Source organism: Macaca thibetana, chromosome 2 (genome assembly GCF_024542745.1).
Source record: "Macaca thibetana thibetana isolate TM-01 chromosome 2, ASM2454274v1, whole genome shotgun sequence".
Taxonomy (NCBI): Eukaryota; Metazoa; Chordata; class Mammalia; order Primates; family Cercopithecidae; genus Macaca; species Macaca thibetana.
In genome coordinates, this window is record NC_065579.1 from 60,768,134 (window position 1) to 60,793,003 (window position 24,870).

The following is a 24,870-nucleotide window of genomic DNA, read 5'->3' on the forward strand; positions in this document are numbered from 1 at the left end:
AGTTCAGATCTGATAGCGACGCTGCGCTTGAAGTCTCACTATTTATACTTCCTAAAGGCGGCCCCTTGTTCTGAGTAAATTACCTCCCCGCGCAACTCGGAGTGAGCCCCTTCCCGGGTAGCAGTCGCGCCTCTACCGTGGGGTTGGGGAGGGGAAAAGGAGAAGGAGAAGGAGAAGGGGGGAGAGAGAGAGAGAGAGAGAGAGAGAGAGAGAGAGAGAGAGAGAGAGAGAGAGAGATTGGAGTTCGGGCGGGCTGGGGCTGGAGTGGTAGGGCAGCACAGGGGGACTGGAGGGGGCGGGGAGAGGAGGCCGGTCCCCGGCCGCTCAGGTTTCCAGATAGCCCCTGCCGCCTATGCTCTTGGCCATTAATCCAGGATTGACAAGAATCCCTAATTAATTTAATTAGGCGTGGATTTTGCGTTGGTGTCACGACTTAGTAAAACATTGGGGAGCTGGATAGACCCCGCGGGGTGGGGCCAAGAGGAAACTGACAAGTGCGCAGCTCTTAGAGTCAGTCTGGTATCCCGACACTACATCCTTCCCTACAGCCTTGCTTGGAGTCAGGATGCCTCGCAACTGCTCAGCTTCGCATTTCTTTTCCTCGTCCCTGCACTGCATCAATCGCCCAGCAGTTTATAGGCCCCGCATCCCATTCTCGCATCCTGAGCCCGCATCCCAATCCTGCATCCCCGCCTCTCACTCACACCCTCGACCCCTGCCGGCAGTAGCTCCACCGCCCGGCATCATCCTGCCCAGAGTCAGGGTTGTCTGCACCTTCTCCGACCCGCGCAGCTTCTCTTAGGAGCTTCCCGGCTCGCAGGCAGGTTGAGTCCGGTTCTCCTCCAAGTTCCTCGCCCCTCGGTCGGTGTTATTCGCTCTATTATTCGTGTCCTGGAGCCTAGCTGACTCCTCTATGGACAGACCCCGCTAAAAGGGACCGGTCGATTTAACAAGTTTCCCGAGCAGCTGTTAGCTGACAGATCTCATTTTAAAGTGTTTCCTTAGCGCCCGGTCAAGGACAGCTCGACTTCGTTCGTTTCCCCTCTGAGGTCTCAGAACTCCCACCCTTCTCCCTTGCTCCTTGCAACCGGACCCCTCTATGATGAATTACAGGACTTCTTCTTTAGCATCTTGGGAAACATCCGAGTTTGTTTACTAATTTGAAAAACAAGAGATTATCCCTCTTCGAGTCTGAAAAAAAAAATCGACGTTAAGTTTGTACCTCGTCTAATTTCATTTATTGCGGAGTGCTAAAAAAGAGACGCTCGCCAGGAGTAAACGTCCTCTCTCTCTCTCTCTCTCTCTCTCTCTCTCTCTTCCTCCCCTCCCCCCGCAACGATTTAAAATTCTATTTCTGGTCTATTTTCATCGGAACGGTTTGTTACATTAGAGGAACATCTATATCCCTGAGTCATTTGTCTGTATTGTGCCGGACAGGGCTTGCTGTGAGAAGTGTGGCTATGCAAATATATACTCACAAAATAATATTTACATATGAAAAGTTATATTTAAGTGTGTAAACAAATATACCTCTTTAAGTGTGGCTTAGGGGACATTTTCAAGTACTCTGAATATTAATGCAGACTTTCTGGAAGTTAAAGGTAACTTGATCATTATTTTGGATCTAATACTCTTAGTAAAAATAAGAGGAATTACAGAACATTAATATGTATATCTTCCATATATTGGTTAAGGCATCAAAACAAATTAGCAGATAATTTAAGAAGTTCTGTCAAAACAATCTGAAATACTTGTAAAAAGAGAACACAATTATAACTTAATATATTAGTGTTTCTCAAATAGATGTAAATAGAAGCTGGATATAACCTTATGTTATTCTACAATACTCATATTAAAATGTTCACATTTGGTGAATTTAAGGATTATGCATATCATGCTTTTTAGAAATGTTTTGCCTTTCTAAAACATTTCATTTTTTGCTACTTTTAGGAGAACCAATGTCTATAATTTTTCCACAGCTATAGCTTTTAGGTATTAATACATTGTGTCAGTACTTTCTTTTGTTTTGTTACACCACAAAAGGGACTCAAATACTCAAAGTTTCCAAAGTTATACAAATTTAGAAACAATTTTACATTGAGTCTTGGTTTACTCTCTGTAACTACTTTCTGATATTATCAGAGGAAAATAATGAAAAAACTTTAGTCCTTTATGAAAATCTGTTTTTTGTTTTTTTGTTTTTTTTTTTTTTTTGAGACGGAGTCTCGCTCTGCTGCCCAGGCTGGAGTGCAGTGGTCGGATCTCGGCTCACTGCAAGCTCCGCCTCCCGGGTTCACGCCATTCTCCTGCCTCAGCCTCCCGAGTAGCTGGGACTACAGGCGCCCGCCACCGCGCCCGGCTAGTTTTTTGTATTTTTTTTTTAGTAGAGACGGGGTTTCACCGTGTTAGCCAGGATGGTCTGGATCTCCTGACCTCGTGATCCGCCCGTCTCGGCCTCCCAAAGTGCTGGGATTACAGGCTTGAGCCACCGCACCCGGCTTGAAAATCTGTTTTTAAGATTATTTAGCAGAAAGGCCAGTAATGGGGTGAGCTAAGTGGATATGGTGCTCAAGGTGCTCTCAAACTGAGGTGTTAAATACATATTCATAAATAACTCAAAAATAACCACTGTTAGAAGTCGGCAAGGAATCAGGAGACCCACCAGCTACTAGTTTGCCTTTTTAAGCATGATTTTTAGGTTTGAACTCATCTTTCATCTACTGAGCTTGAGGGAAAGATGACCACTTTAAAGGTAATCAGGGAAGTCACAGACACAACTATTGTGTAATTCAAACCAATAGATTTTCCCATGATCTCAGCTTTTTGGCTCATTGCATATTTAGGAATAGTAGTGTTGATAACAGATGGAGCTATGAGAAATCTTTAGTGTCTGACCACAGATTCCCACTGGCCTAAGGGAAGTTTACTTTTAAAAAAAAATCAAGGTTATAAAAATCATATACTAATAAATGCTCACAAAGTTCCAATGATTTTGTTTCATTAAAGAGCAAATATTTTCCAGAGGTAGGACATTTCAAAATACAGTTTTGGTAAAAAAAAAAAAAAAAAAAAAAAGCATTTATGGTAAAGCTCAGCTGACAGTGTGGACGGATACACAGGTTCCAATAAAATTCAGGACCCAAGGGTTTCCCCAGCTTTTGAATTATTTAAAATATACACATAGTGTTGTAGTAGTTAAGTTTTAAAATGGTGCCTCAAAATTGGCTAGTTAAGGTACATTGTTTATGAAAAATATATTGTGGAGGTGATTTTTTACCATCTCAAATATCTGCGGAAAATTGTAGCTTGGTTATCTAGCAGCGGTGAATGAGTTGGTTCTCATAGTCGACCAAAACCCAGGCCAACAATTTATTTATCTTTTTAGCTTTGCTTAAGCGTAAATGAGGAAAAAATAATTTTCACGTAAGGAAAAATAAGTTATGTAGTATGAGTTACAGAAAATGCTGAGTCTCTTTAATTTCTATTGGTTTAATTTAAAAAACTCCACACACCTATAAATTTGATTTCTCCTTCAGAAGAAACCGCTCCCCGCCTCGCCTCAGGCAGGTTTCTCCTATTCCTCTACTAACCAGTTACTTTAATCCGAGAAACTAATTTGCACTCAACTTGTGAGTGCCTTCACCTTCAGGGCAGAAGAAACACCGACTTTTAATGCATTTTTGCAAATAAATCATTACAATTTAATCACACAAGACTCTATACAGACACACTCCCATGATTTATTATCGTTGCGCGAGTTTCCCCCTCCCCCAGCATGAGATAACCAATTTTGTTTCGTGTAGGTGTCATAAACATAACTTCCTACGATGCAGATTTGTTTACTGATTACCTATGACGATAACGACGACTACTAAGACAATAACACTCTCCAGTCCCACCTTTATTGCTTTTGGTAACAATAAAATCAAAATAAACAGGCACGCAAAATAAACGCCAAACAAAAAATTGGCAGCGTTAAAATCTACTCCCTCGGCATTCCCAGCGCCTGGCAGCATCCATCGATGCACTCGGTATTTCGGCTGAAGCTGCCTGGCGCTAGAACCAGGAAGGCGCTGAGCTTAAACTGAAGCAAGTTCGGTGTACGCCGGCGGCGCCCTGATCTAAAGAAACGTCTCAGGGTCTGCGGCGCTTGCACGTCAGCGGAAGGTGTGAGCCCAAAGGCCTGGACCGAGGTGATGCCCACGACCAGGGCCTGGCGAGCGGCGTCCGTGGCTGCGGGGCTCCGAGGCCCTGCTCTGGCAAGAGGCGGCGTGGGGCCTGCCGCAGTTTGCGCTGGATGTCGGCGGAGGGTGGGCGGCGGCCTCGCGGCGTGTGCAGTGTCAACGTGCGCATGCGTCCCGCACCTGGGAGGCTCCGGACTCCCTGGGTCAAGGCTGGTGGCTGTAGGATGGGTGGGTGGGTGGCCGCAGGCCTCAAGCTTGGCCCTCTGTCTTGAGGACGTGTCGGAGAGTTCGCCGACTCCTCCCCTCGCCCCCCATTCCTGGCTCTTCATCGCTGCTTTTGGGTTTCCTGGCTCATCTTGCAATATAAGCCTGGCGCTTCCTCACTAGCTCTAGGTAGGGTGGATCAAGAGGGAGGCTGGATTCTGGTGCCCTCTATCCCATCCACTCCGCTGTCCCTGCTTTAGATCCAGCTCTTTCTGATTCCGCCCTACCCTTTCTGGCTCACACTGGCTTGCTGAGAGAAGTGGTGCAGGGTGAAATAGATGTTCCTTTCTTGGAGTATAAATATGCTTGCCTTAAACACACTATATATTCCCTTGACTTCTGTACTTGTGGCCATGTGACTAAGAGCATATGGCTTTGTTTACTTTTGCAAGATGTTATAATGCACCGTAAGGCATGTTGCCTGCTCTTGATTTTAGGTTAACCTTGACGTAATTTCTCTCAGAAGTTGTGTATCTTTAAATGCACACTGGAAACCTAAACAAAAAAATATTTTTTGGGGCCGGGCGCGGTGGGTCAAGCCTGTAATCCTAGCACTTTGGGAGGCCGAGACGGGCGGTTCACGAGGTCAGGAGATCGAGACCATCCTGGCTAACAGAGTGAAACCCTGTCTCTACTAAAAAATACGAAAAACTAGCCGGGCGAGGTGGCGGGCGCCTGTAGTCCCAGCTACTCGGGAGGCTGAGGCAGGAGAATGGCGTAAACCCGGGAGGCGGAGCTTGCAGTGAGCCGAGATCCGGCCACTGCACTCCAGCCTGGGCGACAGAGCGAGACTCCGTCTCAAAAAAAAAAAATATATATATATATATATATTTTTTTTTTTCCACTTCCAGAATTAACAGTAACCCAATTGTGTTCCAACTAACTAGGTAGTAGATACATAAATTCAAATGTCTTTTGTTGTCACAGGAAAGCATTCGAGCTGTCGTCTTTGAACTTAGATGTATTATAAAAGCTCTAAGTGAAGGAGGTAAGCAGAGTTCCCAGGTTTAAGATTTGGAGCAGGTGTGACAGTTGCAACCTTGGGGGAAACTAGGTATCCTTTAAGAGCCTCTCTAGTCTTAGAGTTTACAAATATTCACTTTCTTTGCAGGCAAAGATTTCATGCTAAGTGATATAACACTTTATTTATGTTTTTCAATAAGAGGGCTAAAAATGTCAGAATCTGAAAACGAGAAAAACAGCTGGCACCTTTTTGTTAATTGGCCTTGCCAACTCAACCAGTCTCACAAAGAGGGGTGTTATGAATTGGAAAAGTTCTGAAAGCGGGTTGTTATAGTAGATCTATAGTTGTATTTCCTGCTTTCATTTCCAAACCATTGGGGATAAATTCCTATAATTGATCATGCGTTTTTAAAAAGAAAGATGCTTGCAAGTTTTTAATTGTGATGGAAGAAGTGTTTTGACAGAATTCTGTATCTCTTTTGTTATAAAGAGTTGTGTACTTGTTTATGGATTTCTTAATATGTTAGTTTTCACCCCATTTTTACTTTTCGTCTTTGAGGTGGATTTCCCGTTGAAATCAACATTCTTTTCACTTTTTCTGGCCATGTATCCAGAATCAAGAAAATTATAGTTTGATATACTAATGAGTGAGTAGTGGAGAAGTAATTATAAGCTATCATGTCCTTTAGGAATCTTTGTTCTCTCAAACTGATTGCCTGTTTTCTGAAAAAGATAACTGCTTCTTGTACCCTTATCAATAACTGGACAAAGGAACTACTTGTGTAGTCCTTCGAGATCTCTTTTCTTAAATGACCACATGTTGGTTTCACCTCTTCAATCAGGCACCTGAACTTTACATTAAGATGTTTCTGTAAATTGATTTCCTCCTGTAGTCATTGCATGCCATGGCTTCAATTCTGTAGTGGGAGTAGTTGGGTGAGTTTTGCAACCATGAGGCTACAACCAGGAAGAACTAGAGTGAGAACAGGAAGCCAAGAGCTATAGGAGCTCTGTCCCATGTTGTCTCTTTCGCTTACAGATAGATTGAAAATGGTTAGCTTGTGGGACTCTAAAAGCCTGTGCTCCATTCATCATTCATTGCCCTTATCAGAAAGAACTATTAATGTGTCTTTCCATTCATTGCTCCTTACTGGTGGAGTTAAGTATAAAGAATTCTTCCTTACTAGGAGTATGTAATATAAATTGATTACCATGACTTGAATTGGCAAGTATATTTAATTACATGCTGATGACATTATGGAAATCTAAGGGTAAGTTTATGTCTGTGGTGGTGAGTAGGATTTCAGTACCTGTCATAGAGAAGACAATTTTGAGATCTACCTTGTGATTTGCTGTTAGTGTTCACTCCCTTTTGTGAATAAATGTTTGAAGTTAACTATAACAAAGAAATATGGTGACCTTTTGCTTTCTTTTAGTGGGGTTAATTGTATTTCAGTGTAATTTTTCTGAAATGTAAATGTGTCACTTGAAATATTTATAGTTTTGTCACAGTGGTTTTTCAACCTTTTCTTGGTTTCTCTAAGGAAGGATTTATTTTAAGTTCTGGGGTACATGTGCAGGATGTGCAGGTTTGTTACATAGGTAAACGTCTGTCATGGTGGTTTGCTGCACCTAAATATTAATCCCAGAATGCGTTATCTATTTTTCCTGATGCTCTCCCTTCCCCTGTACCCCCACCACAGGCCCCATTGTGTGTTGTTCCCCTCCCAGGTCCATGTGTTCTAAGTGTTCAGCTCCCACTTATTAGTGAGAACATGTGGTGGTTGGTTTTCTCTTCCTGTGTTAGTTTGATGAGGATAATGGCTTCCAGCTCCATCCATGTCCGTGCAAATGATGATCTCATTCTTTTTTTGTGGCTCCGTAATATTCCATGATGTATATGTACCACATTTTCTTTATTCAGTCTATCAGCAATGGGCATTTAGTTTGATTTTGTGTCTTTGCTATTGTGAATAATGCTGCAGCGAACATACACGTGCATGTGTCTTTATAATAGAATGATTTCTATTTCTTTGAGTATATACCCAGTAATGGATTGCTGGGTCAAATGGTATTTCTGGTTCTAGGTCTTTGGTGAATCACCACACGGGTGATTCCTCAAAGAATCGCCCATTCTGGATGATTCCTGTGACATCATCTTCCACAATGGTTGAACTAATTTACATTCTCACTCACAGTTTATTAATAAAAGTGTTCCTGTCTCTCCACAGCTTTGCCAGCATCTGTTGTTTTTTGACTTTTTTTTCTTTTTTTGAGATGGAGTCTTGCTCTGTCACCAGGCTGGAGTGCAGTGGCGCATTCTCGACTTACTGCAACCTCTGACGCCTTGGTTCAAGCAATTCTGCCTCAGCCTCCCGAGTAGCTGGGATTACAGGCACGCTTCACCACACGCAGCTAATTTTTGTATTTTTCGTAGAAACAGGGTTTCACCATGTTGGCCAGGATGGTCTCCATCTCCTGACGTCGTGATCTGCCCCCCTCAGCCTCCCAAAGTGCTGGGATTACAGGTGTGAGCCACCGCACCTGGCATTTCTTGACTTTTTAAGAATTCCCATTCTGACTGGCATGAGATGGTATCTCATTGTGGTTTTGATTTGCTTTTCTCTAATGATCAGTGATGTTGAGTTTTTTCTCATATGTTTGTTGGCCTCATAAATGTCTTCTTTTGAGAAGTGTCTGTTCATGTTCTTTGCCCATTTTTTAATGGGATTGCTTTTTTTTCTTGTGAATTTGTTTAACTTCCTTATAGACTCTGGATATTAGACCTTTGTCAGTTGTATAGGTTGCAAAAATTTTTCGCCTATAGATTGTGTGTTCGTTCTGATGATAGTTTCTTTTGCTGTGCAGAAACTCTTTAGTTTAATTAGATCCCATTTTAATTCTTTTTGTTGCAATTGCTTTTGAAGCTTTTGCCATGAAATCTTTGCCCGTGCCTGTGTCCTGTATGGTATTGCCTAGATTTTTTTCTAAGGTTTTTCTAGTTTTGGGTTTTACATTTAAGTCTTTAATCTATCTTGAGTTAATTTTTGTATAAGATATAAGGAAGGGGTCCACTTTCAATTTTTAACATATGGCTAGCCAGTTCTCCCAGCACCATTTATTAAATAGGGAGTCCTTTCCTCATTGCTTGTTTTTTGTCAGGGTTGTCAAAGATCAGAAGGTTGTAGATGTGTGGTCTTATTTCTAAGTTCTCTATTCTGTTCCATTGGTCTATGTGTCTGTTTTTGTACCAGTACCATGCTGTTTTGGTTACTGTAGCCTTGTATAGTTTGAAGTCAGGTACCGTGATGCCTCCCGCTTTGTTCTTTTTGCTGAGGATTGTCTTGGCTATATGGGCTCTTTTTTGGTTCCATATGAATTTTGAAATAGTTTTTTTCTAAATCTGTGAAGAATGTTAATGGTAGTTTGATGGGAATAGCATTGAATCTTTAGATCACCTTGGGTGGTATGGCCATTTTCATGATATTGATTCTTCCTGTCTATGAGCATGGCATGTTTTTCCACTTCTTTGTGGTCCTCTCTGATTTCCTGGAGCAGTGGTTTGTAGTTCTCCTTGAAGAGGTCCTTCACTTCTCTTGTTAGCTGTATTCCTAAGTATTTTATTCTCTTTATAGCAGTTGTAAATGGGAGTTCATTCATGATTTGGCTCTCTACTTGTCTGTCGTTGGTGTATAGGAATGATAGTGATTTTTGCACATTGATTTTGTACCCTGAGACATTGCTGAAGTTGCTTATCAGCTTAAGAAGCTTTTGGGCTGAGATGATGAGGTTTTCTAGATATAGGATTATGTCATCTGCAAAGACAATTTGACTTTCTGTCTTCCTAGTCGAATGCCCTTTATTTTTTTTCTCTTGCCTGATTGCTGTGGTCAGAGTTTTCAATACTATGTTGAATAGGAGTGGTGAGAGAGGACGTCCTTGTCTTGTGCTGGTTTTCAAGAGGAATTCTTCCAGCTTTTTCTCATTCAGTATGATATTGGCTGTGGGTTTGTTGTAAATGGCTCTTGTTATTTTGAGGTATGTTCCAGGGAAGGATTTTTCTATCTTTCATTAACCTGTGTTAAATGTAATCAACCAGCCTTCTATTATGGATAAATTATGTTGTTTGTAATTAGAACAAAGAAAAAATTTATACTGACCTTCTCCTGTTCTCTTTTTTTGGTCACCCCCAGGGCACATAGATCTGTGTTCCTTTTTTTCTACTTGTTTGTGCCTTACTCAGAGATGTAGTATAAAGGACAGAAATAGAGATTCCCACAATGGCATTATTATTACTATTTTTTTTTTTTTTTTTTGAGACGGAGTCTCGCTCTGTCGCCCGGGCTGGAGTGCAGTGGCGGGATCTCGGCTCACTGCAAGCTCCGCCTCCCGGGTTCACGCCATTCTCCTGCCTCAGCCTCCCGAGTAGCTGGGACTGCAGGCGCCCGCCCCCGCGCCCAGCTAATTTTTTTGTGTTTTTAGTAGAGACAGGGTTTCACTGTGTTAGCTAGGATGGCCTCGATATCTGGACCTCGTGATCTGCCCGCCTTGGCCTCCCAAAGTGCTGGGATTACAGGCGTGAGCCCCTGCACCTGGCCAACTTAATCTCTTTAACCTTTAGTTTAGCATCTCTGTCTTTTTTTTACTGTGTCTTTGGACCTGGTGCTTCTTTGGTTCATTTTCCCCCCAAAATAAATCTTATCTCCTCTGGGGATTGGGGAAGAGTATCACCTGGCTGGGTAGAATGGAGGGACTCGGGAACACTACTACATAAATTCAATCAATTTTTTTGTTTTTAGCTTCGTGGCCTCATTGTGCCTGCTCTGGTATCTGATGTCTTAAATTCCTGATCCTTTCTGATTTTTGCTGTGTGAATTTGCTTTTCTGTTGGAATTCTCTACAGTAGCCTGATAATAAGCTTTCTTACCTCTAAATCCTCCATGTGTTTTTCATTTGCCAGAAGTTTGTTGACATATCTTATGTTCCTGTTGTTTTCTAGTCTCTACCCTTTCAAATTTATACTTTTTAATTTCTTTAATTTTATTTTGATTTTTTTTTTTTTTTTTTTTTTTTTTTTTTACCAGTCATCTTTTATTTGGAGGTTAATTCCCATTAGGACATGAAAGGATTCAGCAACGATCGAGATTGTGTTCCTCACGGAGGGGCTCAGGCCAAGGTCATGGGGTCGGGGGTGGTGCATAGCGTGTCCTCTTCAGTGGTATTTGCGGAGCCGCTCGTGCTTGAGATGCTTGTAGGAAATGCTGTAGTTGAAGAGCAGGTAGCATGCCAGCACCATGGTAATCCCCGAGATGCTCCCCTTCTTCATGTTAATGTACTTGTTGTAGTACCGGTAGTAACCTCTTTGAAATGCTCCGAGAATGCCACTAGGGCTGAAGTCCCGCATCAAGATCCAGCTTGGCAGCTCCCCCAGTTTGACCTCCAGAAGTTTCTTGTCCTTCACTGGTACGACTGACGCCATCTTGGAGTCCTGGTGTCCGCTGTGCCTCTTATTTTGATATTTTTTAAAACAAGATAGCAAGATAGTAAAAGCTCATCTTAATTTAAATGGTTGTTTGTGTGTAAAGAACATTCTTAAATGATTAAAGGTGAAAACAAGAAAGAAATTAAAAGCCAAGAAATAAAAAAATTATTATTCAATTATGTACATCTTTCTTAACATCTATTTTATATATATAAAATGGATATATGTATATATTTTATGTATAAATGGGTATCATGTACATGTTTGAATTTATATGTATGTACAGATATACCTTATGTACATCTGTATTATGTTTGTATTTAAATGTATGTTTGTATTTATATATATAGATACATGTACATATTTATACTTTCATAATCATTTAAAGCTGGAAAGTATCATGGTAATCTTTTACCTATTGTAGTTTCATTTTTCAAATGAAACTGGCTTAGATATGTTAGTGATTTACTGAAGGCTTCAAAACCAAGTCTTCCCAGTGTTTTGTTAAACTGTAAAATCTTAGACATGTGAACAACTTGGAGGTTCAGAGCAAATTTAAAATCCTTAATTCTGGCTTTAGGTAAATAACTTAAAGTTTTAATTTGAGTCCTAAGAGATTTTTTCAGCTGGTATTGTATTGGAATCAGGGAGGGGCTGGCTCACCTGAAGCTTCTGAAAGCAAAGCAGTAATTTAACATATTATAAGTTGGCACAAAAGTAATTGTGGTTTTTGCCATTACTTTTAATGGAATATAATTATTAAATATATAAATAATATAGAATTAATATATTAATATTAATATATTAAATATATAGTTAATACTAAATATATATTATACAGGTATTTCAAATATATTTAATGTTAAATATATAATATGTGTAATGTATATTTAATATATTAAATAGATAATACATACTTATATTTATATATAAAAATATATTCCATTAAAAGTCATGGCAAAAACTGCAATTACTTTTGCACCAACATAATACTTTGTTTGTAGTGATGGTATTTAACTTATTTTGAATAAATATTAAAGATGATATGAGCTTTTATTTATCCTAAGTGACTACAATGAATGGATCTTGTTTTTATATGACTTTGAAAGATAGCTAATAACTATTTTAATAAAAAATAGTATTGCATATGAGAATCTAAAGATTAAAGTAAGACAACTAAGCTTCTTGTCAGCTAAGTTAATTCCTAAATATGAAAGCCTTAGGCTCTATTTGTTTTTTCTGTTCTATACTAAATGTCCGTGTTACCATAACTATATAGAAATAGTTTGAAAAATTATATTTTATATTATGAAAATTATATTTCATCACTTAAATATTAATTTTCTTATGTACATATTTTCTTAAATTATCTCAATGGATACCATTATAATAATACTGTGATGAATATTTTAATGAATATATCCTTTAGATAATTTTTTTGACGTATTTGTGGAAATAGGATTTCTTTGTCAAAAAAGCATCAACATTTTTAGATTATTATTCAATTATGTACATATTTCTTAACGTGGATATAAATATATAAGTGTATGTGTAATATACACATACAAATGTGGATATCTATTACATATCTATTATAGATATGATATCTATTATATACCTATTATAGATATGATATCTATTATATAATATCTATATCTTTTTAATTTAAATTATTGTTTTATTGCTTTCTAAAAAGATTCTACTACCTTATATAGGTATTAGCAGTGTGTGAAGAGCTGACTGATTTCACGATAACCTCGTCAACTTTAGTACTTTAGTTAATATTTTCTCCCCTAAGTTTCACAAGTGAAATGATAATTATAGTTCATTGTTTCAGTTTGTACTTTGTTGATGACTAATGAGATTTTAGCTATTTAAAGATGTAGAATTTTCTGTTAGAAAAAAAATTCAACTCTAAGATAGTAAAATATCTTTTGTCATCAGGGAGTGTGAGAATAAAGGAATAGTTGGTTGATTACTAAAGAAAATGTCATATAATTAATGAGAAATATAACTTAAAATATGAGACAATTGGTATAAAGAACTGTTCTCATGTCTTGTCAAGAAGCAAGGCACATAAACAATTTTACTTTAAATAAGACTTTAAAAAATTTTACAAAGTTTTATAAAAAGTAGTGCATTGAGGCCAGAAACGGTGGCTCATGCCTGTAGTCCCAGCACTTTGGAAGGCCTTGGGGGAGGATCACGGGAGCCCAGGACTTCCAGGTTACAGTGAGCTATTATTGTACCACTGCACTCCAACCTGGGATACAGAGGGAGACCCTGTCTCTAAAATAAATAAATGAAATAAAAAATTAGTATATTGCATTTCATCCATTGTGCCACCATGTTAGAAATAATATTCTTCAAACTTTTGCTTATAGAAATGGGACGTCGGTCATCAGATACTGAAGAGGAAAGCAGAAGCAAGAGAAAAAAGAAACACCGTAGACGGTCCTCCTCGAGCAGTTCTTCAGATAGTAGAACATACAGCCGAAAGAAAGGAGGAAGGAAATCAAGATCAAAGTCAAGATCCTGGTCCAGAGATCTTCAGCCTCGTTCACATTCTTATGATAGAAGGTGATTTTCATAATTTTAGTTTATACAGTAATGAGGATAACAGTCATTAAAACTCATGTTTTTGTATTTTTAGTTTTGCTAGATAAAACATTTTTCTTTTACTAGCTATATATTTACGAAAGTCCCAACCCAGAATTTTTTTTTTCCACCAGGTCCAGTCCGTGGGTCTAGTCTTCTCAACCTTTGTCTATTCTTAGTAGGCAAATAGATACAAAGTGGTGTAGTTTTCTTTTTTAATTAAATTAAATTAATTAATTAATTAAATTTTTTTTTTTTGCGATGGAGTTTTGCTCTTGTTGTCCAGGCTGTAGTACAATGGCGTGATCTCAGCTCACTGCAGCCTCTGCCTCCCGGGTTCAAGCGATTCTTCTCAGCCTTCCGAGTAGCCGGGATTACAGGCATGTAGCACCATGCCCAGCTAATTTTATATTTTTAGTAGAGACAGGGTTTCACCATGTTGGTCAGGCTGGTGTTGAACTCCTGACCTCAGGTGATCTGCCCTCCTCGGCCTCCCAAAGTGCTGGGATTACAGGTATGAGCCAGTGCGCCTGGACTTAATTTTAAATTTTTTAGAGACAAGATCTTGCTCTGTCCCTCAGGCTGGAGTGCAGCGGTGCAGTCATATCTCTTGGACTCAAGGATCCTCCCACTTCAGCTTCCTGAATAGCTGGGACTATAGGCATGTGCCACTATGCCTGGCTAAGTTTTTTTATTTTTATTTTTTGTAGAGACTTGGCCTTGCTGTGTTGCCCAAGCTGGTATTGAATTCTTGGCCTCAAGCGATCCTCCTGCCTCAGCCTCCCAACGTGTTGGGATTACAGGCATGAGCTACTGAGCCTGGCCTTGGTTTAGTTTTCATACCATATAATCTGATGATATTTGGAAAGATTCTAAGACCCCTTAATACCTTAATTAGTAGCTGATCCAATCACTAAGTTACGAATCAGTCATCTGACTGTTCAAGAAAAATAACATTTTAATTTATCTCTATTTGCTTCCAGGAAAGAGTGAGACAGTAAAAATGAAATGATTCTTTAGAATCTAGAAGGTTTTTCCTTAATGCTCATAATAAAAATTTTTATAGCAATGATCTTTGATTATATTTTATTTCAGACGCAGGCATCGATCAAGCAGTAGCTCTTCTTATGGCTCCAGAAGGAAACGAAGTCGAAGTCGTTCAAGGGGTCGAGGGAAATCCTATAGAGCTCAGAGGTCTAGGTCGAAAAGCAGAACAAGAAGGTATGCCTTATTAAGTATTTATTGCTTTGTAACAAATTATTCCAAATTTAGCAATGTAAAAGCAACAATCATTTATTTTCTTATAATTATATAATTTTGACTGAGCTTAGCTGGCACTTATTTTTTTCTCACCTGGGGTCATTCATGCAGTTAGTCCTGTGATAGCTTGATAGGAACTGGATGGTCCAATGTGGCCTCACTCATATATCTTGCATTTGGTTCTGGCTATTGGCCGGGGTGTACATAGCTTCTCATTGTCCAGTAGGCTGGGTTGGGTTCCCTACCAATGCATGTGCATTCCCCAGACATGAGTTTACTAGTATTTTGTTAAGGATTTTTGCATCAGTATTCATCAGGGATTTTGGCTTGCAGTTTTCTTGTAATATATTTGTCTGGCTTTGGTATCAGAGTAATGCTGGCCTGATAAAATGAGTTTGGAAGTGCTCTCTCCTTTTCAGTTTTTTGGAAGATTTTGAAAAGGATTGACATTAATTTCTTTTTAAATGTTTGGTGGAATTATGCAATGAAGCTATCTGCTCCTGGGCTTTTCTTTGTTAGAAGGTTTTTGCTTACTGATTCAATCTCCTTATTATTTATAGGTCTGTTAAGATTTTCTCTTCCTTCATGATTTAGTCTTGGTAGGTGGTGTGTTTCTAGGAATTTATCCACTTCTTCTAGGTTATCCAGTTTATTAGCATTCTTAGTAGTTTATAATCCTTTCGATTTTTGTGGCGTCAGTTGTAATGTCTGCTATTTCATTTCTGATTTTAGGTAGACTTCTTGGTAATTTAGGCTTCTGGCAATTTTTCTTTTTCTTTTTTTTTGGAAATGAGGTGTTACGCTGTCACCCAGGCGTGGGCGTGTTGGTGCAGTCAGCTCACTGCAGCCTCAAACTCCTGGGGTCAATGATCTTCTCGCCTCAGTCTCCTAAGTGGCTAGAACTACAAGCATACACCACTAGGCCTGGCTGACTTTTTAAAATATGTTTTGTAGAAGTCAATCTTACCATATTGCCCAGGCTAGTCTCCAACTCCTGGTGTCAACTGGTCCTCCCACCTTATCCTCCCAAAGTGCTGGCATTATAGGCATGATCTACCTTGCCTGCCCTCATTTTTTCTTAATCCAAGTAAGTACTTGTTAATTTTGTTGTTGTTTTTCAAAAGACTCTTAGTTTTGTTGATTTTTTTTCTAAAGTTTTTCTGCTTTTCTATTCTCTATTTTATTTATTTTTTCTCTAATCATTTTTATTTTCTTTATTTGGATAAATTTTGGTTTAATTTGTTCTTTATTTATTTATTTATTCGCTGAAGTATAAAGTTAGATTGATATGAGACTTCTTTTTTTCCTAAATGTAGGTGTTCATGCTAAAACTTTCCTCAGTATTGCTTTTGCTGTTTCTCTTAAGTTTTACTATGTATGTTTGTGTTTTCATTTGTCTAAAGATATTTTCTAATTTCTCTTATAATTTCTTCTTTGATGTATTTGGTTGTTCAAGAGTGTGTAGTTTAATTTCTGCATATTTGTGGATTTTCTGATTTTTCTGCTGCTGTTGATGTCTAGTTTCATTTCTTTATGTTTCGAAAAGATACTTGCTATGGTTTTGGTCTTATTAAATTTATTAAGAGTTGTTTTGTGGCCTAACATGAAATCTATACTGGAGAATGTTACATGTACACTTGAGAAGAATGCATATTTTGCTACTGTTGTGTGAAGTGTTCTGTGTATGTATGTTAGGTCTAATTCATCTGTGGTGTTGTTCAAGTCCTCTTACCTTATGTCTTATTTTTCTATCCATTATTGAAAGTGGAGTATTGAAATATCCTACTATTACAATGTTACTAAATATTTCTCCCTTCCATTTTGGCAATGTTTGCTTTATATATTTGGGTGCTCTAGTGTTAGGTGCATATAGATATTTATAATTGTTATATATTCCAGAATAATGACCCATTTATCGTTATATAATTATCTTTTTTTCTTGTGACAGTCTTTGACTTAAAGCCTATTTTGTCTTATATAAGTATGGCCACTTCTGCTCTTTTTTGGTACCATTTGTATGGATCATCTTTTTCGGTATATGTGTGTCTTTACATCTAAGGCACATCTTTTGTAAACAGCATATACTGTAATTGTATCTTGTGTGTATGATTGTGTGTTTTGAAAAATTCATTCAGCTAATCTGTGTTTTGTTTGGAGAGTTTAATCCAGTTACATTTACAGTAATTACTGATGGGGAAGGACTTACTATTGCCATTTTGTTAATTGTTTTCCGCCTTATAGCTGTTTTGTCTCTCATGTCTCCTGCTGCCTTCCTTTTTGTTTTGTTGATTTTTGTATTGACATGCTTTGATTTTTTTTCTCATTTTATTTTGTGTATGTTCTGTAGGTATTTTCTTTGTGGTTGCCATGAGGCTTACACAAAACATTATCTATTTTAAGTTGGTAATAACCTTTGATTGTATACAGAAATACTATTGTATATTTCTCCACTTCTATTTTATGTTATTGATATCATAGTTTACATCTTGTTGTGTCCATTAATATAGTTTATAGTTACTGCTATTTTTTATGCTGTCATATTTTCAATTCTATATCTGAATTAAAAATGTTTTACATACCACCATTACAGTGTTACCGTACTCCTTACTTGTGTATATAATTACCTTTACCAGTGAGCTTTATGTTTTCATGTACTTTTGTGTTGCTGTCTAGTGTCGTTTCATTTCCACTTGCAGGACTCCTTTTAGTATTTCTTGTAAGGCACGTCTGGTAGTGAAGAACTCCCTTAGCTTCTGCTTATCTGGGAAAGATTTAATTTGTCTCTTGTTCTTATAGAACAATTTTGCTGGATATAGTATTCTTGATTGACGGGTTTTTTTTTTCTTTCAGCACTTTGAATATATCACCCGATTCCTTTCTGGCTTGTAATGTTTTCACTGCGAAATTGCTGAAATCTTATGAAAGTTCCCTTGTATATGACAACTTACTTTTGCTGCTTTCAAGATTCTCTCTTTGCCTTTAACTTTTGTTAATTTGATTATAATGTGTCTGTGTGGGCCTCTTTTACTTCACCCTTGAAGTGAAAGGATGAAATCATTTGAACTTCTTAAATTTGGGTGCCTATTTGCTTTCTCAGATTTGGGAAATTTTTGGCCATTATGTCTTCAAATAAACTCTCTGTTCATTTCCGTTTCTTCTTCTGTAACTCCACAATAAACTCCCTGTTTTTTTCTCTATCTTCTTCTATAACTCCCATAATATGTATATTGGTCTGTTTTATGATGTCTTATAGTCCCTTAGGCTTCCTTCACTTTTCTTTATTCTTTTTCCTTTTGCTTCCCTAACTCAATACTTTTAAATTGACCTTTCTTTGTGTTTTCTGATTTTGTTCTTCTGCTTGACTACATTTGCTATTGAACCTCTCTAGTGAATTTTTCAATTCAGTTATTGTATTCTTCAGTGTTAGCATTTTTGCTTTTTTTAATGTAATTTCTCTTCATTGATAGTCTTGTTTTTGTTTTTACTTTGTTCTCTTGACTTCGTTTAGTTGTGCATCTGTGTTCTTTTTTGGATCATTGAGCTTTAAGACAACTATTTTCATTTATTTGTCAGGTAATTTACAGATCTCAGTTTCTTTGAGATTGGTTTCTGGCAATTTATTTGGTTCCTTTGATTGGGCTAGGTTTCCTTCTTTCTTTGACTGCCTTGTGATTTTTTTTTTTTTTTTTTGGCTGAGTTTTATGCAGTTTTAAAAAACAGCTGCCTTTCCTAGTCTTTATGGACTGGCTTCTTACGGGGAACGTCCTTCACCAATTAGCTTTTTTCAATGTACGCCAGCTTCCTCATCAGCACTCTTTAGCAGGTGAGAGATACCATTCCCTCTGGTAGCTCTCCAAAATGCTGGAATATTTGAAGCATGTACTTCACTCTTCTCTCTCACTTCTGATGAAGAAATAAGTTGGATGACTTTTCCCGATCGTCCTGAGTCATCCCAGTCTCTGTCTTTGGTACTGCTGGCCCTCTGGTGCCACAGCATCTGTTTCTGTTCTCTTTTGCTTTTTTTGGCACCCAGATATTTAACCTATGCTGTTTCCATTAGTGCTCCAGGCAAGACAGAAACCCATCCCTTGGATGGCCCTCAGAAAAGTCAGAATGTTGGACTTATGTTCCATGCTTCTATTTTCCCCAATCCGTTACCCCAAAAGCCATGAGCTGAACTGAGGTTTGCTGACCTTAGAAAGAATCAGGTAAAGTAAAATGGTTCTCACTTATTTCAGTGAGGCTGTACTTGGCTTTGAGCTCACCTGGAGTACTGCAACTTCTTAACTGTTTTTTGAAGTTCTATACAGGTATTTTGGTTTGTATATTATTGTTTTATCAGTGTCTTTCTTGGGGAATGAGGGCTGGGATATCCTATTCTGCCATCCTGCCATCGTCATTCTCAAGTAAACTTTTTTTTTGTTTCTTACAGGCTTTTTCTAACCTTTATTTTAAACTAATTTTAGACTAACAGAAAAGCTGCAAAAAATAATACAGAATTTCCTTAGACCCCTCATATCACCTCACCTGGTACAATAATCAAAAGCAGGACTTTAACATTGATACAGTTCTAGTAACTAGGCTATAAATCTTATCAGTTTTCTCATAACATTCTTTTTCTGCTCCAGGATCCAATCCAGGATTCTATATTGCATTTAGTTGTTAATCTCTTCTTAGTCTCCTCCAGTCTATGAGACTTCTTCATCCAAAGATGAGTCTATGTTTGTCTTTCATGACTTTGGCACTTTAGAGGAATAATGGCGTTTATTTTGTAGTTTGCCCCTCAACCTGAGTTTGTGTGATGTTTTCTCATGATTAGAGTGAGCTATGCTTTTTTGGCAAGAATACAAGAGAAATGACATCGTGTACTTCTTATTGCATCATATCAAGGGGTCTGTGATACTGCTATGTCATAGTGGTGTTAATCTTGATCATGTAGTTAGTGGTGTTAACCTTGATCATGTAGGATGCCAGGTTTCACCTGTGAAGTTACTATCTTTCCTTTTGTAGTTGATAGATATCTTGGAAAAGATATTTTCTAACTACAAATATTCTGTGCTTCTCCTCAACCTTTCACTTACTAACTTTAGCATCTCTCAGTGGTTTTCTTCTATAGCAGTTACTTTGGGGTTTGCCTGATGATTCAGATTAATTTTTGTGTATCGTATGAGATAGGGGGTTAGGGTCAATTATTTTCTTCATATGGAGATCTAGCACCATTTCCTTCCTTCCTTCCTTCCTTCCTTCCCTTCCTTCCTTCCTTCCTTCTTTCCTTCCTTCCTTCCTTCCGACCGAGTCTCTCTCTGTCGCTGAGGCTAGAGTGCAGTGGCACAATTCTCAGCTCACTGCAACCTCTGTCTCCTGGGTTCAAGTGATTCTTGTGCCTCAGCCTCCTGAGTAGCTGGCATTACAGGTGCCTACCACCACGCCCAGCTAATTTTTGTAATTTTAGGAGAGATGGGCTTTCACCATGTTGGCCAGGTTGGTCTTGAACTCCTGACCTCAAGTGATCCGCCCGCCTTGGCCTCCCAAAGTGCTGGAATTACAAACCTGAGCCACCGCGCCTGGCTGGTCTAGCACTGTTTTCTTACTGAGTAGTCTTGGTACCTCTGTCGAAAACCAACTAACTGTATGAATGTGACTCTGTTTCTGGATTGTTTATTTGGTTCCATTCCTTTGTCTGTTTTTATACTAGTCTTACACGATTTTGATTACTTTGGTTCTACAGTAAGTCTTAAAGTTAGATGTTATTGTTTACATTTCATATAAATTTTAGAATCAACTTGACAATTTTGTCAAAAGCGTGCTGGAATTTTGATTGGGTATTTATCGAATCAGTAGACTAGGAGTATTGACATCATAGAATGTTTCAATTTATGAACATGTTGTATCTCTCCATTTATTTTGCTTTTCTTTAGTTTCTCAAACAGTATTATGTAGTTTTCATTATAGTGGTTTTACACATTGTCACAGACAGGGCACCTGTGACAAGATATTGTGTGACATAAATTTCTTACAGTTCTGGAGCCTGGGAGGTTAGAGATAAGGGTGACAGCATGGTCTAGTTCTGGTGAGGTCCCTCTTTTAGGTTGACAGATGGCTGTCTTCTTCTTGTGTCCCATGTTACATTTTGGAGAGCATAGAGAGGAAGCAAATTTTCTCTTATCTCTTCTCAGAAGGCTATGAATCGTATCACAAGGGCTCCACTCTCATGACCTAATTACCTCCCACCAGACCCATCTTCAAATACCATCACATTGGTCAGTAGGGTTTCAGCATATGAATTTTTGAGGACACAAACATTCAGTCTATAGCGTACATATTTTATTAAATTTATTTCCATATTTTTTGACACTATTGAAAATGGAATTATTTTAACATTTTATTTTCCAATTATTTGTTGAGTACAGGTTGAATATTCCTTATCTGAAATACTCGGGACCTAAAGTGTTTTGGATTTTGGATTTTTTCAGATTTTGTAATATTTACATATACATAATGAGATATCTTAGGGATAACAGCCACATCTAAACACAAAATTTATGTTTCATATATACCTTATACATATAGCCTGAATAATTTTAAACAGTATTTTAAATTATTTTGTGTATGAGACAAAGTTTGTGTACATTAAACCATCAGAAAGCAAAGGTATCAGATACAGGTTTTCCACTTATGGCATCATTTTGGCACTCAGAAAGTTTCAGAGTTTGGAGTATTTTGGATTTTTGGATTAGTGTATATAGAAATATGAGTAATTTTGTACATGTAATGTTTTGTACCTTTTATATTTTACATATTTTATATGTTTAGTTTGTATCCTGTAACCTTTCTACTCTTATTAGTCATAGAAGATATTTTCAAGATAGCTTAAGATTTTCCATGAAGACAATTAATTACCTGAAAAATGAGTTTTACATCTTGTTAGAATTGTTTGCTATTTCTGTAGTTTTCTCGGGTCATTGCAGTGTCTAGGTTTTACTATGCTGAAGAAAAGTGATGAGCGTGGGCAAACTTGCCTTTTTTCCTATCTTAGGAGGAAAGTATTCAGTCTTTGGCTTTTAAATATATGTTAACTGTAAGTTTCTTGTGGTTGCCTTTTATACAACTGAAGAAGAATACCACCATATTTCTTATTTGCTGGGAATTTTTAGTAGCAATCACTGTTGGTTTTTGTTAAAGCTTTTTCTTTAGTGGGATGATTATGGCTTATTTTTGAATACATTTTCATCTTTTTTTGTTGTCACTTATCTCTTGATTTTTTGTCTGACTTTGTTAGTCATTTCTGTGTACTGAAGACCCCTGGTCAGCGTGATTTTCGTTTTATTGCCTAATGTGGAATTGAAGTAATGTGGATGTGTTCATTTTGTACCATATCCAAAACACCCATTGTGTGTGGGTGGCATTGAGGGATTTGAAGTGACAGATATACTCATGAACTTGGTACTCCCAGACAGATACTTCCTGTTGCTGTTTACTCTCCGGGTTCTTTTGCATGAATATTTTTTCTTTCATAGTGGTGTACTTTGCTTTTGATTCAAGACGTCAAATTGAAGACATTTTGCGAATATGACATGAGGTAATTGTTGCCTCAGATGATTTCTTGAAACTGTACACCTGTAGACTACAAGTGTAAAGGGTGTTAGGGAAGAGATCAATTATTATATATTAGAGAAAATTAGGAAAATTTTTGTTAGTAATGTATTAGAAGTAGAACAAGTAACAGATATTTATTAATTTGAAAAAGTAATATGATTTTAGAAAATGCACTTACCTAGTAAAATAATATACATTATACATTGTAAAGGCCAGCATAAATGCTATTGTTTTCGTAAGAAGTCATTTTATTTTATTTTATTTATTCATTTGAGACAGAGTGTTGCTCTGTCACCCGGGCTGGAGTGCAGTGGTGCAATCTTGGCTCACTGTAGCCTCTACCTTCTTCACTCAAGGGATCCTCCTATCTCAACCTCCTGAGTAGCTGGGACTACAGGTGCACATCACCACACGCAACTAATTTTGTAGTTTTTGTGGAGTTGGGGTTTCACCATGTTGCCCAGGCTGTTCTCAAATTCCTGAGCTCAAGCGATCCTCCTGCCTTGGCCTCATGAAATGCAGGGGTTACAGGTATGTGCCACCCTGCCCGGCCAAGAAATCATTTTAATTATTACATCTTTGTATTACATACTAGAACATACTTGTGAATTTATTTCTCTTTTATCATATTTTAGTGGTTTAACAGACTTTTAAAAAAGGCTTAATTATCATTTCTTCATGCTTTTATCTGAGGAACAAAGGACAGCATGTCTGATGATATTTTTCTGGTACCCTTTTCTCAATTATTGGGTAGAAAGATTGGACTACATTTTAACAATGTAGTGTTCTTTATGTTATTCTTAACTTGAAAAATGCTGAGTGTTTTGAACTTAAAAATTAGGTTTGCCTCTTTAAAATTGCAAGATTGCTATTCCTTTCTTGTGACAGTGACCACATGATCCCTATTCACATAACATCTAAGTAGTAAATATCTGAGAATCACAATTAATTTTATACTGGATGAGTTATCCTTTCCTTGTTTTTGTAGTTTTTTCTTTTCTCAAATATTACAATTATTGCATTGCACTATTAAATTTTACAGCTATTTTCTAATCAATGAACAAAGTCAGATCCCCTTCAGAATTCATTTATTGGTAATCCTTCAATTTGTCCGTGAACAGGAAGAAATCTTTGGCAACTCTATTAGAAAATTATTGAGTATATAGGCCCAGTATGTTGGGATCAGCCTAGAAATAGACTTAAATGTAGTTGTGTTCTTGAAAATCCTCTAGTTTTGAGATGAGCGTAGACTTTGACTTCTGGAATGAACGGATATCTGGAAAATAGAAGATGAAGTAAGAAGAGAATTTCTTTAAGGAAAATATGAATGTTACATTTATTCTAACTCATTTTTATTGTGAATGTATTGAATGTCCCTTTCATATCCAAATGTAATATGAAAAACTAATTTATTGTTTAAAGTTTAAACTATGCATAAAACAGTTATTGAATTTTAAATTGGGGATCACTTTAATGAAAACATTTTAATATCTAATTATGAAAATTATAGAAATGATACAGTTGATTTTCTATTTTTATTTTATTCTTTTATTAACCTATTGATCTTTATTTTGTCTTGTATCTGAAAATGAGAATAAAATATGTGCTTAGAGAGCAATTATTTATTTTATTGAGGACATATCTTGAAAGTCAAGAAGTGAAGCTGCTTGGTAATGCTATAAATTTAAAACTGTCCTACAGCAAGACAGTACGATGCAAATATGACTAAATAAGATCACAAACTGAATTTCAGTGAAACAACCAAGATTTACATTAAATTAGGAATTTTAAAACCGATTTAGTTTGTTTTACTGAGCATTTGCTTAATAACATTTTGCCTTCTTGCAATCTTTTTAAAGACAATAATTCGTCTGTGAAATGCAGGCATATCTTCAGTAGAAAAATTGAAAGCAACAGCTCACTTTCTGAAACCACACATACAGCGATATAAAGAAATATTTCAGCTCTACAAAATTTAATAAATCATCCCATTTCCTAATTTGATCATATTAGATGCTGATGTGGAAGAAGCATTTCAAATACCATCTTCTCATTAATATACATCAGTCTGGGGAATAGAATGGAATACTTATGCAGAGATGTCACAGTTACTGTTTCTTAGTTTACTAAGTGGAACAGGTTGAAGTGATTCTGGGTGCTATTTGTCAATGTCTTGTTAAAATGGTTTGGGTCGAGTTATGGAGTCCAGAAAGACGGCGGCTGATAAATCAAAAGTGGATTGAGTGGACAGGAGGCAGTGATTGATACTGTGACAGGATATGAAGAAAGGAACCTTGATACAAGCATGCATGATATTGAATATGAGAAAGAAAATGGCCCTGGAGTATGGATATTATTCAAGGAAATGAGAATAATAATAGCCTGAAAATATTGCTGAGTGAAGATTAGGATAGTTCTTATTAGAGCATAATACTTTACTAGGATGGTAGGGATGAAATTATGTAAATATTTATGGGAGAAGAATATTATAACCTATGACTGAAGACTCTTTAATGATTATTT

At 37.4% G+C, this 24,870-nt stretch overlaps 3 protein-coding genes across 7 annotated transcripts in view; 2 read left to right on the forward strand and 1 right to left on the reverse strand.

Moving 5' to 3' along the window:
• MLF1 (myeloid leukemia factor 1) overlaps nt 1–24,870 on the forward strand; it is a 919,514-nt gene that overhangs the window by 447,561 nt on the left and 447,083 nt on the right. The gene's annotated exons all lie outside the window — the stretch shown is intronic.
• RSRC1 (arginine and serine rich coiled-coil 1) overlaps nt 4,022–24,870 on the forward strand; it is a 405,306-nt gene continuing 384,457 nt past the window's right edge. Inside the window, exons 1-4 of one of the 5 annotated variants that reach the window (XM_050779884.1) lie at nt 4,028–4,181; nt 5,376–5,436; nt 13,278–13,473; nt 14,587–14,712. In XM_050779884.1, coding sequence (XP_050635841.1) covers nt 13,280–13,473; nt 14,587–14,712 — 320 coding nt within the window. In that variant the 5' untranslated portion in view covers nt 4,028–4,181; nt 5,376–5,436; nt 13,278–13,279. Of the gene's footprint in view, nt 4,194–4,350; nt 4,578–5,375; nt 5,437–13,277; nt 13,474–14,586; nt 14,713–24,870 lie in introns of those variants that run through there. The other 4 variants (XM_050779881.1, XM_050779882.1, XM_050779885.1 and 1 more) reach the window with 4 other exon arrangements.
• On the reverse strand, nt 10,460–10,921 carry LOC126948296 (ATP synthase subunit f, mitochondrial-like). The gene has a single exon (XM_050779897.1). The coding sequence runs from the start codon at nt 10,888–10,890 to the stop codon at nt 10,624–10,626; it is 267 nt and encodes an 88-aa protein (XP_050635854.1). The 5' UTR covers nt 10,891–10,921; the 3' UTR covers nt 10,460–10,623.